General features: G+C 33.4%; 1 protein-coding gene across 3 annotated transcripts in view; it reads left to right on the plus strand.

The window, feature by feature from the left end:
* The window catches only part of LOC135836711 (solute carrier family 66 member 2), a 35,903-nt gene that overhangs the window by 5,112 nt on the left and 10,841 nt on the right, over nucleotides 1–19,950 (plus strand). For all 3 annotated transcript variants that reach the window (XM_065351696.1, XM_065351699.1, XM_065351698.1), the window contains one exon: nucleotides 8,979–9,264. In XM_065351696.1, the coding sequence (XP_065207768.1) occupies nucleotides 8,979–9,264 (286 nt within the window). The remainder of the gene's footprint in view (nucleotides 1–8,978; nucleotides 9,265–19,950) is intronic.

The following is a 19,950-nucleotide window of genomic DNA, read 5'->3' on the forward strand; positions in this document are numbered from 1 at the left end:
ACGTATTCAATTCAACTCGAGGAAGAAGACCTTTATAGAAAAAAATTGCAAAAAAAAAATTAATACTTGGAGTGTGTTTTGACATTCCCTCCCCCTTTTTTACTACGTATAAGGGAGCTAGCGACGCGTAAATAGCATCGACATTTTCGCTATTATAAAGACTCAATTACGCTAATTTCCAGCCGAATACCAGGAATAAAAAAACCGAAAGAAAAATTCGCCATAAAGGTGACGCGCATTAAAAATTTATTACACAGATAACAAACGACAACTACGACGACGACAACGACGGCAACATTTTCGCTATAGCGAAATTCTATGAAGTTGTTTTACGAAAAAGGCTTGGTCACTGCCTCGTTCACTCTTCGCGTTCGCCTTTGCCTACTTTATGACCTTTCCTCATCACGATGAGTTGGGTTGGTAAACTTTTAAAACAATGACGTAGCCCTAGTATGCATTGGCTGTAGCTTTCAAGGATTACAGCCTAGAACTCCGCGAGTTACTACATTTTATTCTTAATTAATGTGTAGGTAGGTTCGCGCGTTGTAGTATAAATTCTCGGCGGGGATTTGCTTTCTTTATTTTTTCCTGCAACTCGTCGACTAATTTGTATAAAATTTCAACGTCAATTTTTAAAATGTAACGCGATCGATTGCCGTGCCAAGTGTCAGTCTGTGTATCAAATTATTGCAGGGCGGATCCCGAAAAAGAAAATTTTAATATACCAGATTAAATCGAGGGTTACTTAAGACGTAATTCCTCCACTACGACCCCTCCTTGCATCCTCCTCCCGCGTTATATAGAGTAAGCGTGAAATGGTAGCATACGTGCTTCTGTTTTGTCGTTTAAAAAAAAAACACGAATAATCGTTACTTACACATGAAAAGATAACCTATAATTATACTTTACTTGACTGATTCCATTGTGAATATCACGTTTATGTGGATAAGTTTTAGACAAAAGAAAAACATTCATTTTCTTAAATTCACGTGTTCGTATTTGATACAAAGTTAAGGGTTACCGGAGTCTTGTCTTTTCTTTTTTACGAGGGTGTCTGTCTGTCTTGATTATACGTGATTAGGTAGTCAAAAGACGTATGTATTTGAATGTTCTTAACCTGGACCTACTTATCTGATGTGGTTTAACGTGATATGTACGTGTTTTTCAAAAAGGATTCATGGTAGGTGAACATGAAGGGAGTAAAATTCAAAGAATCTGTCAGTTTTTTATTATATTAAATTTCAAAGAGTAGGAGTTTCTCTACACCTTGAGAATGACTGGATGAGTAAGGCAGGATCTCACAAAAATGTTCAAAAAAGGTGTTTTTAATGACTTGATGCTGGTTCTGTGCACTGATGAGAATAAATTTTGCACTATGCTCATTTCTCCCCCCCCCCCTCAAACAATATATTTTTGACATTTTTTAATAGAAAGTTTCAAAAATGGAGTAAAACTTGCTACCATAAAAAGTGCTGAGGATTCAATTTCCGTTCAAATAAGCATCTTTTTCAATATATTTTTGAAATTTTTTGCAATTTTCAACAACTAAAAATTTTTTATATGTTGCAATTTTTCAAAAATTTGAGATTTTGAAATGATTTTTCATGAAGCAATAATTTAAAAGCAATATGCTCCTGCATTGTTTTGAAAAATATTGCAAATTTTTTGCATTGTTTTGAGAGATGTTGCAATTTTTGCATTGTTTTCAAAAATGTTGCTATTTTTTGCATTGTTTTGAGAAATTTGAAATGTTTTGCATTGTGTTTAAAATGTTGCAACTTATCAAAATTTGAGATTTTGAAATGATTTTTCACAAAGCAATAATTTAAAAACAATGCTGCTGCATTGTGTTGAAAAATGTTGCAATTTTTTGCATTGTTTTGAAAAATAATGCAATATGTTGCATTGTTTTGAAAAATGTTGCGATTTTTGCATTGTTTTGAAAAATGTTGCATTTTTTTTGCATTGTTTTGAAAAGTGGTGCAATTTTTGCATTGTTTTGAAAAATGTTGCAATTTTTTATTTTTGCATTGTTTTTTAAATGTTGCAACTTATCAAAAATTTGAGATTTTGAAATGATTTTTCACAAAACAATAATTTAAAAACAATGCTGCCGGATTGTGTGGAAAATGTTGCAATTTTTGCATTGTTTTGAAAAATGTTGCAATTTTTTGCATTGTTTTGAGAAATGTTGCATTTTGTGCATTGTTTTGAAAAATGTTGCAATTTTTGCATTGTTTTGAAAAATGTTGCATTTTGTGCATTGTTTTGAAAAATGTTGCAATGTTTTGCATTGTTTTGAGAAATGCTGCAATGTTTTGCATTGTTTTTTAAATGTAGCAACTTATCAAAAATTTGAGATTTTGAAATGATTTTTCTCATAGATTTAAAAACAATGCTGCTGCATTGTTTTGAGCAATTTTTGCATTGTTTTGAAAAATGTTGCAATTTTTTCAACATTGCGTTTTGTAAAATGTTGCAATTTTTTTTACATTGTTGTCAAATTTTTTCTTCAAAAGCATTGACTGTGAGCCAATAAAAAATCTCTTGAGAATTTCGAAACACGAATGCGCAAAATGAAAATTGGGCCTCTCAAGTAACTTCTCAAAAGAGATCTCAGCCGTACTTATAGGAGTTTGATGGAAAAATTCGAAAAAAAAATTGTACGAGTTTTCGAAAATACTAGATTGGGTTTGAAAAAAAATTATCAAATATTTCTTAGGTACTATATTCAAGTCCAAGTTCAAGTTGTATATTATGAAAATGGCATTATAAAAACTCCACTTTACAAGTTGACCATGACCTAGGCCTATTCTTGTTGAAAAATGAAATTTTAATTGCTCTTAAATTTACGTTAAATTGTACGGTAGGTAATGGTATTTCCAGAGTGAAACGATTAAACAAAAAAAAAAGGGAAATGGAAGAGCAGAATTTTCGAACAGTGTTCCAAAGTAAATTTTCAAAACTTTCGAGAGGCCATATCGTAATTTGTTAATTCCGGAAAATGCTGAACTCGTCGAACGTACTTTTCGTATTATCAATACGCGCTAATTACTTTATCGATTACATATTTGATAATTTTTTATGTAAATTCGTGCATGTGATTACTCGAAATAAATTTCTCGCTTCTATACAAGTATAAAAAATACAAATAAGTCCGAGTAAATTACGTCAACGTATGCATATCTGATACCTCGGTGCATTTTTTTGTTTTGCTTTTTCAACGTAAAATACTAATAATAAGTAATAACAAATCTACTTCTCGTAATGTGCTAAACCGATGAGTTTGCATTCAATGTTACATAAATGTCCGTGAAATTATCATTGTTATAAGTTTCCGTCGTAATCTTACATACGTAGCAACTTACATACTACAAAAATGCTCATTTGTATCATAGATACGTGATAACAATAATTCCGTTGGAATTTCGCAAGCTGAAGAAACTTGCTACAGTAGTGTATAAAATTGCGAAGCTTTGAGAGGCCTTCGCTTCAATTCTGATAAATTCAATCGCTACGTCATCGTTGAAAGTAAACAATAATTTTTATTTCTTATAGTTTACCATTAAAACGCGTAAAATTTTATTGCGTATGTAATGAATATTAATTACAATTTTTTGAATTCCAACTAGGTAATCTCGAATCCTCGAAATTTCTCGCTCGAAAAGTCTTCCTGAAATGAATGGGGAAAAAAAGAATACCTACTCGAGGCTTACGTGTGAACGTTGATAAGTTTTTTTTTTCTTGCTTTTGAAATCAAATGAAAAATAATTATCTATTCTTATCGAAGTAACTTTGTTTTAAAATATACGATTCGATGACATTGAGAAGTGTATTCTCATAATGTTTCGCTTGAATTCCGATTACTCGCTTATAGGTACTACCTACTACAGGGTGTTCCGCCACCGAATAACGCTCTTTCACCAATAACCTAGGCAACACATCCCGAGTATAAATAAACGCATTTTTGCTTACCCTATAGGATTTGAAGGGCCTGAATTTTACTCACATGAAAAATCTTTGTTTTTGATTTTGAGTGGCAATTTTGACGTCCCGTCATCCAAGAACCATCATGGAGGGACACCCTGTATGTACTTCCTTGTTACGATTACGAATTGTGAAATTGGCATGTTTTAAGTACTCATTTATAATAAAATTACCTACCAATGCGTCAAACAATTTACGTATTTAGAAGAATTTTGTGATTGTTTGCCTTTTGAATTTCTGCTTTCCTTCTGAGTCTTTATCTTTGATGTGATAAGTACATAAGTGCACCTTAAAATAGACGTTTTCCATCGAATTGTAAAAGGTAGATTTGATACATGTAGTACAAATAATTTAATAATTTTTTTCTCATTGTTTTTCGAAAAAATACCTACGTTTTATGTGCTCGCGCTTAGAATGTGAAAAATCAATAGCAATGCGTAGTAAAATTATAGTAATTTAATCGTAATTTGATTGATGTGGAATAATTTGTATTTGGGTTGTCAATTGTTGAGATTTTCACCCCAGTCTGAACTGGATCGATGAGAAATTCACAAAAAAATGATTGAAAGATTGCATATAAAAAAAGTATTCATCTAAATGACCATTTATTCGAAATTAAGTTCTTTTACATGGTGCAATATTTGAAAATAAGATCCATCGAGGTAACTCGTATTTAAAAAAAAATAATAATTTAAAAATATTATAGTAGATACGTAAGCGGGCTATGCCTAATTATTAAATAAAACGAAGTAGATTTCAAGTGCATATCATTTTTCAGTTACTTTTTGTGCCAACTTTCGACTGATAACATGAAAATTATTGTTTTTAACCTCGACGTATGTGGCAATATTGCGAAGTCGAAAGGGAAATAAAAGATTTACGTAGGTACGTCTGAAAAGCTGATAAGTTCAAATTTCGAAAGTAAAAGGTACAATAATAATTATTATATATATAATAATAAAACGGGAAAAAAGTTACAAAAAATACGTTTTAAACATTACAAAAATGATCTAAATGGTCTAAAATGACGCAAAAATATCGAGAACTACTAAAAAAATCGCGGAAATCCACTTTTTTTATTGCTGTTAAGAGGCGGGGAGGGGTTGAAAAGTCGAACCCTCAAAATGGACAATTGGACATCATTCAAGGCCCAAGGGTATCTTACAAATGTACATGCCAAATTTTAGCCCCAAAGGTAGGGTGTGAAACAAGGTTTATGTGGGTCTAAAAATATGAAAACCTGATTTTCTCTCATTTAAATTACTGTAGGAGGCTGATTTTTGGGTATAACGAGCAACTTTTGATTTGATTTTCTATCGATCGATTGATTGAATCTTATTTTGACCTTTTTTTCTACCTTTTTCGTTCTTCCCTCTGCCCCTCTTCCAAAAATTTGAGCATCTGCGAATTTCGAGTCAAGGTCATCCCCACTTAAACCATTATTATAGGGCTGGAGAAACAAAAAATGAAAGTTTCAGTTTTCAAATTTCAATTTTCAGTGTTTGTGTTCAATTTATTTAGTTTTCAGTTTCGGTTTTGGTTTCATTTTTTCCCTTTTTTTTCAGTTTCAGTTTCAGTTTTTTCATTCTTTGTTGCGATGAAAAAATGAGTAAAGATACAGAAAGAGATGTCATTTTTTAATTTTCAATTTTTTTATCTAAAAGCGTAAAAAAATTGTATTTCCTCGCCAATGCCAGTATTTGATAATTCGAAATTTGGACATTTTTGTTATGTGAGCCTTGAGAGTTGAAGGAAGGAAAGTTCAAGTTTGAATTTGAAGAATAAACTTGCAGAGAAAGAGGAAAAATGACCAAAAAAAGGGAATAAAAACTAGAAAGAAAAACTGAAAAAATTTCAGTTTCAATTTTTATTTTTCAGTTTTTTTAGTTTCAGTTTCAGTTCTTTTAGTTACAGTTTTCCAGCCCAGTTAAGTGTTGAACCTCTTTAATCCGAACCAAACCTAAATAAATAATCTTTGAGTGAATTTCGTTGTAATTTGAAATCAGGGTTGTACAAAAATGTGTTAATAAAAAACAAGACAAAACAAACAGTTTTTTTCGTTTAAAATTAAGTATGCACAAATTTATTTGTTTTGAATACAGTTTTTCAAATATCTGTTATCCAATCATCAATTTTTAAGATGTGACGTCATAAAATAGCTATAAGGCTCAAGAAATATTGAAAAATTGAAATCAAAACACAAAATTTAAAATTTGTCTAAAAAAATGTACAAGGAGAAAAATGAAAATCTAAAAATGCAGTTCATTCAATTCCACTTCTTTTTTCAACGAGAAACTGACCCCCCCCCCTTTAGGAAATTGAAGTTGAAAAAACACAATAATTAAAATTTTGTTTAAAACACAGTTTTGTTTTTTTAAATTTGTTTTAAACGTGTTTTAAAATGTACAACCCTGTTTGAAATGTCTTCGTCTGAGATGACCATGTAGTTTGGAGAAAGAAAAATCAAAATATAGAATCGATGGAAATAAACTTTTGAGACCTTGAACTGGATTTTGTGAGTGATCCCATTTCCTATCCTGGAATCAAAATGAACTGCATTTGTTTAAGTATTGCTTTCTTCCCTTCCTTCCTTCCTTCCTTCCTTCCTTCCAAAGAAAATTAGGTTGAATTTGATTTAACATTTTGATTCTTACTAAGTACATAATTTAAGAGGATGTATTTATTTATTTTTCAAATTTAAAACCTTGGTGCTGCCTTATCTTTTATAACTTTCTAATTTGAGAAGTGAGAACTGTGGTACCAAAATGGCTTCATAAACAGTCGAAGATGACTCACCCAATTGTGCATCAAATCTGGTCAACGTTCAAAAATTCTAAAAAAATGTCAACTTTGAATAAATTTTGCAATGTTTTCAAAAAAATTGTAAATTTTTGAAACATAACGCCAATTTTTTAAAAAATTTCAATTATCCTTTTTTGCCTTTTTTAAAAAAAAAAAAAAACTTTTCGGGTTGATTCCAAAGTTCTGTAATCTGCAACATTTAAGGGAGTTCTGCAATCTTTGAATATACATACTATATACCCTGAATATCCTGAACTTTGCCCCTTCACGTTTTAAGGTTGGCAAACCAATTAACACTTATGTAATTTGGGTTGCTGTAACAGGTGAATTATTCAAACACCTGTTAACTGAACACCCAATATGTGTTTTTTTTGGTGACTTCGTCAATTTACTATCTTTTCTTGAATCACTTTTACGAGTTCTACATATTTTACGACTTTGGATTTAAATTTATGTACCTAAAAATTATGCAACATTCATTATCTCGAAAAATTTAATTTCGAAATGCTGAAAAATTGAATAAAAGTTCAAGTGCTCTCAACTTGAGTATACGAAATTTCACCCTTCTTTCTTTCTAAAAAAAAATACTCTTTTTTAAATAAGACTTTGATGGTCGAGGAAAAAAAATTAGTCCCTATCGCATTAATTTTAAATCTTCGATGATTCTCCACCGCCCGCCGATCCGCCGTATACAGCAGCGTCGTCAAATTATGAAAAAGTTTCGAGTTTTAAACCGCCATCGTAATAATACTTTTGTAATATTTAAGATGAGCAATATAATAACGCGTAGGTATTATCACTTTTCCTTCTCTTATCGCGTTTAAATTATTCATAGTCCGGAAAAATCCCATCTATAGGGAGTATTTTTCGCGTGTAATTTCCAACATGCTGCTAAATTGAGCTTTAAAAACTTTCGCAGCTCCTTCAATCTTGAAAATAGGCAATTTATTCGAAAACACGTTATTCTATCGGTTGGTTTTCGCGCCTAAATCCTCGTCTGCTAATAAATGGCAGCTTGTAATTTGACAATTTTTAGTCGTTTATCTCTCCGATTTCACATTTTGAAGTTCGAAATTGAAAAAGGTCGTCCTACTCTACCCCTTTTCCTTTTCTTTAGACTCGGTATCGCATTCCTAATCCACATGTCAAATTATACTGCAGCGACATACGCTACCCGTACAAATATAATACGAAATTAAACATGAAAGCCGATGGATAGGGATGGCGCGAAGCCAGCAAATAATGCACTTAGCGATCTAATTACTTACCACACATACACGTTACGCGAGTTTAATAAATAATCGTATAGGTTAATTACGAGTAGATATATTTTGAAAAATACGTATATCGTTCGAAATTCCGAAACAGAATCGATTTGCAATTTCGCATGCATCGTGTTCGTAAACTTCATCCTATATCTTTGGTGTCGCACGATGGATGATGGTTATTGATGATTTGAAAGCCTATGCTGTTAATTGAATTAACGCATCGGTGGTATAGTTACCTACCTACGTGAATTTGTCGTAGATTGGTACGTTAAATTGCGAAATACGCGATGCATAAAATCGAGTTCGCGCAATTTTATTCGAAATTTAGCTCGCGCGCGTTTAATATACCTACCTTCTTATATCTTTGGTAGATAATGATGACTTTTTGTTTTTTGACTTGACTTAAAGAAATAGCGGTGTAGTACTTTAGTATAATACTTATTTGCATCCTCGGTTCTATTTTTACTGCGAAATTGCTCTGCGACGATAAATCACGCACACATTCGTACATATAACGCTTAAGAAAACGTACGTAGAAGTATATCCTAGGTAGTAGAAAATGTTGAGAATTTTTTCACTCAATTATGCGATAACATCATACATGTAGGAATTACTAGATTGTATTATGTACATAGATATAGATATTTTAACAGGTGTACTTTTCGTAGTCTTCAATTCATATACGCAATTGTGTAGATTCCATCTTATACATTATTATGTAGTACGTAATTTAGTCATGTCGCGTGTACGATTGCGAACGTCGACGTGGTATCGCGATTAAAGTTCAAATGCATTTTTGGAAATAGTTACCTACCCTCGTACCTCTATATCTGCGCACTCGTCCGCTGTATTTTTCGAAATATTTTTTTTTCACCTCAGTTAATTAATCGATGTGTAACGAACCGATGTCTTATATTGCAGTATGGCAAAATCTGGTATACGAACTAATCGACCGCCAGCAGCAGCCAAACGCGACACCGTATCATCATTTTTCTTATTACATAATGGAACCGATGATGGAAGAAATGCGCGAAATGTCTATCACAAGAATAATAAGATGGGTGAGCGCTGCGATTATGATTTTCGGAGGCGTAATTCCATACATTCCGCAGTATCGAGAGATTTATTTGAAAGACGACGCCGAAGGCTTCTCCCTATACGTTTGCCTCGCTTTATTGATTGCCAATACACTTCGTATACTTTTTTGGTTCGTATGCATTACTTACTTATTTTTTTTCTTTTTATATTAGTATATAGTTTTAATTGGTTTCATTGAAAAATGGCGAATTTTATTCGTATTCGCTAAATATTCACACGTACTTATACCTACCGAAAGAAATACCGTACCAACTTGGAATGTTATGGGATTCGAGTGTTGCCTCATTCGCCCTATTCGCCAGACTTCTTGGCTCTGTGTGAATTTTCATGTCTATGTCTGAAATTAAAGACTCTAAAGATCTTTTAGAATCTCAATTTATCTCAACTCCTGCAATTTTGAAGGTAAGGAGGTTGGCAAAGCATAAAAATGATCTCATTTTGTCGAAACTCAATGTTGCTCAATTTTCCAAATTTGAAACTGCAAAATTTGAAGTACTTTTCCAATTTTGGAAATATGTACTCGTACAATAGCACTTCGATTTTGATGAACTACCTATAATTTGATTAGGTATGAGTGAAATTGGCAATAATTGAATTCTACGGACCAAAAAACTTATATTTTGACGTATCACAAGGCCATATTCGGTGAATTGATCAATATTCCCCTTACACTACTACCCCAAAAAATGAAAATTTTGAAAAATTTTGGTGCCTTAGAATCATCTCAGCTCTAGAACATTGCGTTAAACTGCTTGAAAATAATTTTTGACCCATTTTTATAGCTTTTGATGAGAATTTAAATTTAGTCCAAAAACATGAAATTTGTAAAATTTGCTCCCCCCTTGACCCAGTCTAGCGAGGCTTTGGCAGCACTTAAGGGCAGACCTATACCTATATTCGGATTCAGCGTGAAAAATGCTCTTAAGTATTTAGGCACCAATTTGAGCCATCAGTTTTCTCGGCCAAAAATTCAGAAAAATTGTGAACTTTCTAGGGCTTTCACTGAGCTTTAAAGCAGCATCTGCGGATCGGCAGACCGAATGTTTTTAAAATAGGAGTATGTATGCTAACATTTGAGACCAGTCCCATCTTTCAGTTATTTCGGTGCAATCGCATTAGGTACCTCTACCTAGATATAGCTCTTTCACTATCAGATATGGCGTAATTAGATCCACTTTATCTGTAATATTCAAAGATTTATTTACATGTATGAAAGCTAATCACGTCACTCATTTGGAGTGATAAGGATCTATCTAAAATAAAAAAAATGAAATTTCACAGGACGGAAATCTCCTTATTTTTAAATTAGATGAGGCATACCTATACTATACGTGATTCATGATTTTCATTTTTACATACTTTTTTGAAGATAAAAAAAAGATAAAGATTGAATTTGTAAGCACCTCATTTCAAAGATTAGATATCGTACTTTCATTTAGTGTAATACCTAATATTTTGAAAATAAGCTCTCAAATAAGGAGAAAATATTTCATCTTGGAATTGGAAATTATGTTTTGAGTGTTAACTTTTCATTCAAATTAAAACCAATCTCGAGGCAGAACAAAGCGTTCTACGTGAAAAATGATCAGAACCAAAGTTGTAGGGACTGAAATTTCCAACAACTTGAAAACATTAATTTTTTTCTAGAATGCATAGTTTTTGAGTTGTGAAAAAACTAAAATTTGATGACATAGACTGGTTTATATTAATTTTTATTTTTTTTCAAAATTCTGGTTACGAACCAATGAAAAAAACACTTTTGACTTTGACAACTGATTTCACTTGAATATTGCTCAGAAAGTTATCGATCTTGTTTAAGCTACTAATTTTTTGTATTCGAATTTGTTCGAAAGAAGAGATTATTTAGAGATGCTCCCTTCCTTCCTCCACAAGTTCTTCCGTGTTGTTGGACGTTTTGAGGTGTAACCTTTTGATTTTTGTTTTCCAATTTCATGGTAGTGTAGTCAATTCCAACTTCCAAGTGGAATTGTTGGATGCCAGGTATCGATAAACCTATTAGAAGTTTAAAATAATAAGCCGGAATGTCATTTTCTTGAGCCCCCCCCCCTCCTGAGAGTCCATCCTTTTTTCCAGAAAATAATGCTGTCTCTGTATCCATAGCCTCCATCGAAAAATTTTCAAAATAAAAGTTGTGCATATGAGTTATGTGAACATTTCAGTATCTGAAAAAATTTTGATCTGAGCCCTCATTCCCCCACCCCCAAATTTCAAAAATTATGTTCGCAAAACCCTCCGAATTCAGTTTTTTGTGATTTTCATCAAAACTACACTAAATAGAAACTCATTCAAGGGAATAAAATTTGTTCAAAATCAAAAAAGAAACATGTAGGTACACCAAAAGTTCATCTCTCTCCCTTTCCACTTTCGGAAAGTCCACCACCTTCCCCTTGTCCGTAAAAGACTCCCATAGAGAATTTTTTTGACAAAAGTCGTCCTTTGATATCAAGCAAAATATTTTCAATCACAATCAAAATTTTGATTAGATCTCTTCCTCTCTCTCTGCCAATTTTACAAATGAGTCAGTAATTTCGAAAACCCCATAAATCACCATTTAAGGGGTTTTTATGTTTTTCACTGATTCTGATGGTGCGTTGCGCGCTCTATCTGATAAAGTTGGAAGGTAGCTCAAAAGTGCATATTTCAGCGTTTGTCATTTCGAAAACCCATAACTGCAGGAGTTACGGGGTTTTTGAAATCATTTTTTTTATAAGACAAACAAATCACATTAATTTAATTAAATCGTAGATTGCAGGTATAACCTCAATAAATGAATGAAAATCCGTATACAATCATTTTGAGTATTGGAGTTATGTGATTTTGTAGGATTTTGCGTAACTTTACAGAGTTGAAAAAAAAGTCATTTCAAAAACCCCATAATTCCACATATTTCACAATGAAATTGCTCGCAGCCTAAAAAACTTCAAGTTCTGGTAAAGGTACAGAAATATTTGTAACGATAAGACCTATCGATTACTGCACAAGTTTACTGTTATACCATGAAAATAAAGCGCCCAAACAGTTTTTTTCATTTCCTGAAAAATTTTTAAAAGTTCAGAATGGGGTTTTCGAAATGACTCACTCAAATACGTAAAGTGTGATTTACCAATTTTGTCATCTAACCTTTTGACATCTGTGAGAAATTCCGCGGACAAGTTTCTAGAATTTTCATGCGATGGGAGACTTTGAACTGCAAAATTAGACGATGAATTGATGATACATATTTAAAAAGAAAAAAAAGAAATTGAAATTTAGTCATCACTCACTTTGAAAATTGAGAATTTTCTCTAAGCAGCTATGCAGATTTCTAAAGCCTTAAAATTTCATCACTTGAGAAATTTTTTTTCGATCTCTTTTCTCAATTTCATTGTTGGACCACTAAAGGAAAAATTATCTAATGCCCTCAAACAGATCACTTCGTTTTGTTTTTTTGATAACTCAGATAGCTCACACTCACGAGGAAAAAATTTTTCATTGCATCAGTGCTCTATTACTTTTTCAAGGGTTAGAGAGTTGCTTGAGAATACGAGTACCATTTTGGCTTCCAAGTTCTAGAAATAACAACAGGAAGTTCTTAAATCATTTCGAGTGAATTTCCTTTCAATGAACTTCCTTCTTTTTTTAGAAGCACGTTGAAATTGAAGAAAATTAAGTTTCTTAAGTAGGTACCTACTCTTGAAAAAGGGGATGAATGGGAAAGTTCATTAAAAATAGTTCTGAGACTTGAAAACAAAAAACCGAAATATGACATTTTTCATGTTTTTCCCTCCCTTCTCAAAGGTATCTACCATAAACATAAAAATGTATCAAAATAATTTTTTGGCGAAAACTCCATATTTAAAGCGACTTCTTAAATAGGTAGTTATGTTATAAGCTATCTCTTTCGAAAACTCGCCACTCGTCGTAATGTGTTTTGTTCTTTTTCCCTTTGTGTTTTCACGATATATTCAAATCTACGGTTCTAAACTATAATTGATGAACGCGAAAGAGGTCATCGTTTTCATAATTCGTCTGCACGTCATTTTCCAATCGTGAAAATAATAAATAAGTGTTGTTGTTTTTATATGAGTCAGGCAATTTTAAAAATCGAGTACACTCATGAACATTTTCAGGAAACAACTGTCATTTAAAAACCCAATAAGAATAATTATCATATCAATCATATTAGTGACGAAAGTCGAAAAAGATTGAAAATTCAGAAATACCAAAGCGAATTATTTTATAATTTTGTTCAATTTTTCTAAAAATTCTATTACCTGCTTATTTAATTGGAAAAAATCTGTAGATTGTATTTTCTCTTCGTAAGCTATATCAACTTCAGGGTGCCCTATGGAAAAATTTTCAATCACGTTTGGATCCTTAAAGTGCATGTATTAAGCTGTCGCCCCATTTCCGAAAGCAAAATTCATTTCACCAGACTTATTTCCAATTTTGACATTTTCTAACTTTAACTTCCGATTTGGTGAAACCTTACGTCAATTTTATGTCTATAGTCAATTTTAAAAAAATGAAATTCGTCTTATATTAATGATATTCAGTATTGTTTATTTTTTGAAACGAATAACATTGATCATGAGATGAAATTTCACACCTACGAGTTCTGTTTTGAAAAATTCCAGTACTCTTATTCGAAAACCGAAATTGTAAAAGCCCTCTAGTCACAGTCGTATAAACATTTCTCACTAAGGTATATTGGTAAGAAAATACGCAGAGTTTTCGGTTACAACTGTTACATCGAAGTATTCCCATATCCGTGGTTAAAATATACAACTCCCCAGCGACCTTTTTTGCCCATCGAGAACACCGCATATCGTGCACGCTGCATTTGTTAGAGGAAATGAAAAAGAAATTCTCTTAACGAAAGTGACAATAATAACGACCAAAGCTCGACGTAGATTTTCGCGATTCAAATCGAAGGACATCAAAATCGATCCAAATCTCGCAGGGTGTGAACTTTGTTCGAGCAATTTCACACTTTCGGCGAATCAAGAATGGTTATTTTAAGCCAATGTGTCTCATATATAAGATTAATAAGCTTCCTGTGTCGACCACTCGTCATCCATTTGACTAGTGGTTTGAATATGTAGTACTTGGGCGGGAAAAGGGAGATAAATAAATTGTTTGAAATATGGGCATACTGTGTTCCGAACAATTTGACTCATGTTTCCTTTCGGTAGCGTTGACGAAGAAAAAAATTCTCCTAAGCTAACAAAGCGTAATAAGTGTATAGTGTACATGAAGTTATGAATCAACAACAAGCGTTACTCGAGCTATAGACATACCTTTCATTCGTATCTTTTTATTAAAATTTACACAAGATAACTTCTCGAATATCCACGTATATTTGGGCCGGTAGGTGTACGAGATTTTTGTTTGAAAAATTAAATACTTACATAAGTACGTAACTTAGATAGGTATGTAGGTACTTGATTTTTCATCTTATCGCATCAGAATTTGGTATCGTAGTTCTGAAAATGGTAGTTGGGGTATGAAGAGAAGAAGACGATAGATTTCATAAATCGAAAACGTTTTCCCATTTTAAACAATAATTCTTTTCTTAGGTACAAGTACTACCGTTGTCTTGGAACAACTGAAACGGAAAGGTTTCCTCCATGTTTTTGGTTACGGTTCACGAAAGTCGGCGTAAGTCTAGGTACATTCGAAGTGTTTCGTTAATCTCGTACACGTATATTCTGCTGGTTTGTTGCGTTTAATTAATTACCGAACTGAGAAACAATTAATTTACTTTTGGGAATTTTTTCTTTCTATTCGTTGAATTTAATTAAGAAAAATATTCGAAACGGATTTCGCCCTAGCCCAGCGAAAAATGTGCTTCGAAATGATTAAAAAAATACACGGCGAGAGAATAAGGCTGGAAAATGTACTGAAAAAAATTCCCCACCGCCGTACAAGATTTTTTGAATTTTTTTCGTCGATTCGGTTCATTAAAAAGACGCGTAGGTATATTCATTCCAAAAAAAGAGAAGGTATTAAAATAATCTCTAGATAACGTTCCACGAGCCATATCCGAGCGCACTTATTTTCAATAGTATAATACGAGTATCTCCCTCGACCCAGCTCGATTTAATATTTTTTTGCATTCGCTATAGAGCAACACTGCTCGGTTTGATTATTTTTTTTTTGCATTTAGTTTGAAATTCCCTCGACTGCTAAATACCGACGAATATTTTGAATTATTTCGTATATATTTTGCGAACATTGTGCCATTTACCATTGAAACGTATCCCCGGATGGTTTCTACGTATAGAAAGCCATCAGAGAGAATGAGAAAAAACTAATGACATATTTTCCCATCTGTATATAATATGAGCGAGTGGTTAAAAGGTCATAAAAACATATTCCGTATGTACGAGAATCTAAATGAAGATAAATGCTGCGAATTTATCTATACTAAATGGGCAAGCGTGTCGCCGGGTTTTATCATCAAAATTTTATACGTGCGCTCGATCAAACTTGGAAATAGTACATTTTGGCGCAAGTATGGCTGGATGCAGGTTATAAAAATGCTGCTTAATAGAAGATACGAAGATACAAAAAGTTCCTCACTTCTTAAGTAGAGGTACCTATTGATGAAAAATTGATGTTTTATATGCATATGATCCCTCTCTTTTTTCCTTCATTCGCCTCTTTCAATAAAATGCTACCCCTTTCCATAGATTTGAAAAAGTGGATTTTCACTCCTGTTTTGAGAGCTTTTCGACACCAATATGTTTTTTCAGAGTATCTAACAGGTAGTGAAAGTAATGAAAAAGTAGTAAATTTAGTCAAAAGGAAATGAAAACATGAAAAAATTCATTAATGTGTTCATTTTTGTATTGTTTTTTCTTTATAATTTTGATTGAAAATGAAAAATACTTCCGTGTACAACTTTTCTTCCAATTTCTTTTTTTTTTTTGAAAATTTTCCTGTGAAAGGGTCTCCCATCCAATGTCCATTCTTCCGAAAAGTCTGGGGATGTCTGGGGATGTGGTCCTGTGATGAAAGAAAATCGTTATTTTTTACTTCTTGACACAAACATTTTCAAAGACTTTTGCCCTTTTTTTTGTGGAAGGGTTGTAGTTGTCAAGCTTCAAGCAAGTGACCCCGGCAAACATTAAGATACCTACTAAGATCTCTCACAAAACTTTGCACCCCCACCCCCACACACACCTCTCTGAAAAAAACCATTCACACCATCGCTACAATATCAAACAAATGTCCCTGACAGATTAATACATTTCCAATTTTTTTTTTTTTTTTTTTAAATATGAAAACATACAATCTTAAACTAGGATGGAAAGGAGCCTGCACAAATTCTGTTCAGGATGACAGCAGAGATGGTCAGGAGCAGGGGCCCCACTCGGTGGCAGGGCTTGAAAACCAGATAGACATCACTCTCGGTTTTGGTTTTGGTTTAGGTTTTCTAAAATATTATCTCTCTCGGTCCAGTTTTGCTTAAAGGGTTTTATTTCAAAGGAATCTGTTTCGGTTTCGGTTTTGGTTTCAGTTTCAATTTTGGTTTCAGTTTCGGTTTTGGTTTCAGTGTTTTCCTTTTTTCTCCATTTTTTAGAGGGAAGATAGCCAAGAAAGTGATCACTTTTCACTTTTTAAAATATTTTGTGTATGTGACTAGAAATTGACACTTTGGCAGTGCCAAATTTGTCAACTTTTTTTAGCTTGCAGGCCTTTTCACGTTTAGCACCAGTTTTTACTTTATTTCTACCAAAAATGTATTTAATAATTAGGCTAATTGCCTGAAAATTTCCTAAACTAAAACCAATTCAGTTTTCAATCGGTTACGCTCTTGGTTTCGGTTTTGAATTTGAGAAAATAAAGCTCCAGGTTTCAGTTTTGGTTTTGGTTTCAGTTGTTGGAAAATAATGATCCTGGTTTTGGTTTTGGTGTTGAGCAATTGAGGAGCTCATTGCAAAAGTAGCCCTTGTCACATGAACCTATGCAATCTCCAAAGCTCTCCCTTGAGCGTACCCAGTATCATGAATGTAAACTCTATAAAGCAATTCCTCTCAGGGCTACTCAGGGTAGACCAACTTGACGGTCATTTCATTATTACAACATGATCTCCGCAGTTGGCAATAGGTGCAATCGAGTAAAAAGGGTCTAAAAGTTCATGTGACAAGGGCTACTTTTGCAATGAGCTCCTCAATTTTAATCGGTTTTTGTGGGTTTTGGTTATGGTTTCGGTTTTGGTTTGCAAGCCCTGCTCAGTGGCTTGGCTACTGAAGTACTGCCTAGCGGTGTCTTGCCTCCAGGCAGAAGGGAAAGGTTTGTTGGTACTGCTACAAACGACACCATGTCACAGACAAACAGTATTACCTGGAAAAGAGTATCTGAGACATAGACACGTCAACATGTTTATTAGTTTCAAGCATGGTAGATATACAAAGTAATACAGTATGCTGTCAATAACTCAAAATACCAGGGGAATGGTCATTCATTTGGCTTATAGAGGTTTTCGAGGTAATCAGTTTCAAGTTATGCAGGTTAGATTTTGAGAGTGTTCGAGTTAAAGAGGTCTTACAAAATGAATGAATTGAGAGATATGTAAGTGCATAAAAGATAGAAGTATGAGTTGAAATAATCGAGTTATAGAGGTAAACGCCTGACAACGCGACGTACGACTTATACAGGCTTTCTCACTATTTTTGGCAAAAGCTTAGCTTTGAGTTACAACTACGATGTGTAAGTGCATAAAAGACAGAAGTATGAATTAAAATTTTCGAGTTATAGAGGTAAATGCCCAACAATGTACTACTTATAGAGGCTTTCTAGCTATTTTCGGCTAAGTTTAGCTTCAAGTTACAACTGGTTTGTGTACAGGGTGTCTACCAGGTCGCTATAGCGTAAAAAGTCGCGAAAAGTCGCGATTTTGAAAATAGGGCGCTAAAGTCGCTAAAAGGTCGCGATTTTCGCCAAAAATACCAAAAAGTCGCTATAAATTGTCCAAACTTTAAATTTTAAAAACTTTTCGTATTATTATTCAATGTTAATGCTACTGCCAAATTAGCATTTTAAATAATCATAAAAATTCAAAATTTCAAAACCTTTCGCCCTCGCTTCGCTCGGGCATATTATTTCGTTTTCTTTAGCCAAACGTTGAGTCTTGATGATAGAAAAATTGACTTCTCACATTAAAAATGATATTTTTTCACTTCTGGAGAATTGTGAATTTTCGTGTTACCAGTGCTTTTGCCCTCAGTTGGCTCGGTTCGTACGGGCCATGTAGGTGTATTTTTAGAAATATGTACCTATTGTAATATTTTGGAAATTATTGTTAGATTGCTGGAGGAGCAGGACCGTCGAGAGGGGAAAAGAGGAGAGTTTACCTAGGACTCGCTCATTCTGGAGGGTCCGACAATAAAGAAAGGGCCCGTGATGGAAGAAAAACGTGTTTTTTTACTTTTCAAAAGTCAAATTTTCAAAAGATTTTGCCCTCGCTTCGTTCGGGCTTGTTTTCTTTTCTTTTTACACATCGAAATTTCTGAAAAAATATCATTCAACTTTCAAAGTTTTGAAGTGAAAGAATGAACTTCTCGCTTAAACAAAAAGAAAAATTAGTGGTTGAAATGACTAGAAAAAGAACAATCGAAGAAATTGAAATTTTAGAACTGAAGAAAGTTAAGTAGATGGAAAAGGAAAAAGAAAAGCTCGAAAATTTGGATGACTATTTATGTCACATGGAAACTATTGAAAGTTGTCCAAACCTCCCCCCTCCCACCACCCAATAAGTGCAAATTTTATTGGAACCCAATTTTTTCGTTAGAAAATGGGGGGGTACTGAAAAAAAGTCGCGAAAAAAGGTTCTTCATAAATTTTTTTTCATGTTACATGGGAACTATTGAAAAATCCCATTTTTTTTTTGTTGAAAAATTGGGTGTGGGAACTGTTGAAAAAAAAATTTTTTCGTTGGAAATTTTTTTTTGGGGGGGGGGTGGGTACTTTTAACTGAAAAAAAGTCGCTAAAAGTCGCGAAAAAAAGTCGCTAAAAGTCGCTATTTTTGAGAATTAAATTTTGGTAGACACCCTGGTGTAGTCAATTTCGACTTATCCAAGTGAAGTTAACATCGAGTGTTACAGAGATTTCAAGGGGAATGGAGGTTGGTTCAGCTAATAGAGGTTTTCAAGTTGAAGAGTTTTGAGTTATCTAGAGCATACTGTATAGCACAACAATATAGTATAGCACCAAGTGGATTCACAGGCTTGGTTAGGCAAGGCACTCTTATATTTGTCCTATAGTCCGCTTCACATTTATAAGTAAATCAACGGGTTGTCAAAATTGAGATGGAATAGATGGATGGTGAGTTCCAGCACCCTGAAGGCCCCTGTTGCAGGTCATTTGCTAATATGGTACAAGGATACACATATTATCCCACAAGTAAAGGCAACACTCGTGGATGTGAACACCTATCAATATGTGGTTCAAACAGCCAGAGTATAACTGTAGCAGTACCAGACACTCTACGAATAAAAAATATGGTAAGGTATGTAAGCCTCACTATGACATCATGGTTGTAGTATGTGTGACAGCGTACATCAAAATCAAGCCACATCACAAAGCTAAACTCTCATCTGATCTCGCCCTCATCTTCCCAATCACAAAACCTACGGGAGGCATAAAACCTACTGGAGATTGCCCTCGTTTCACTCAGACTTGTTTTCTTTTTTGAAATCAAGATAGAAATTTCTTTTTAAAAAATCAAGTTTTAAAGCCAAAAAATAAATTTCTCACGAAAAACATCGTTTTTATGCCTTTTGATAT

This window comes from Planococcus citri, chromosome 2 (genome assembly GCF_950023065.1).
Source record: "Planococcus citri chromosome 2, ihPlaCitr1.1, whole genome shotgun sequence".
NCBI lineage: Eukaryota > Metazoa > Arthropoda > Insecta > Hemiptera > Pseudococcidae > Planococcus > Planococcus citri.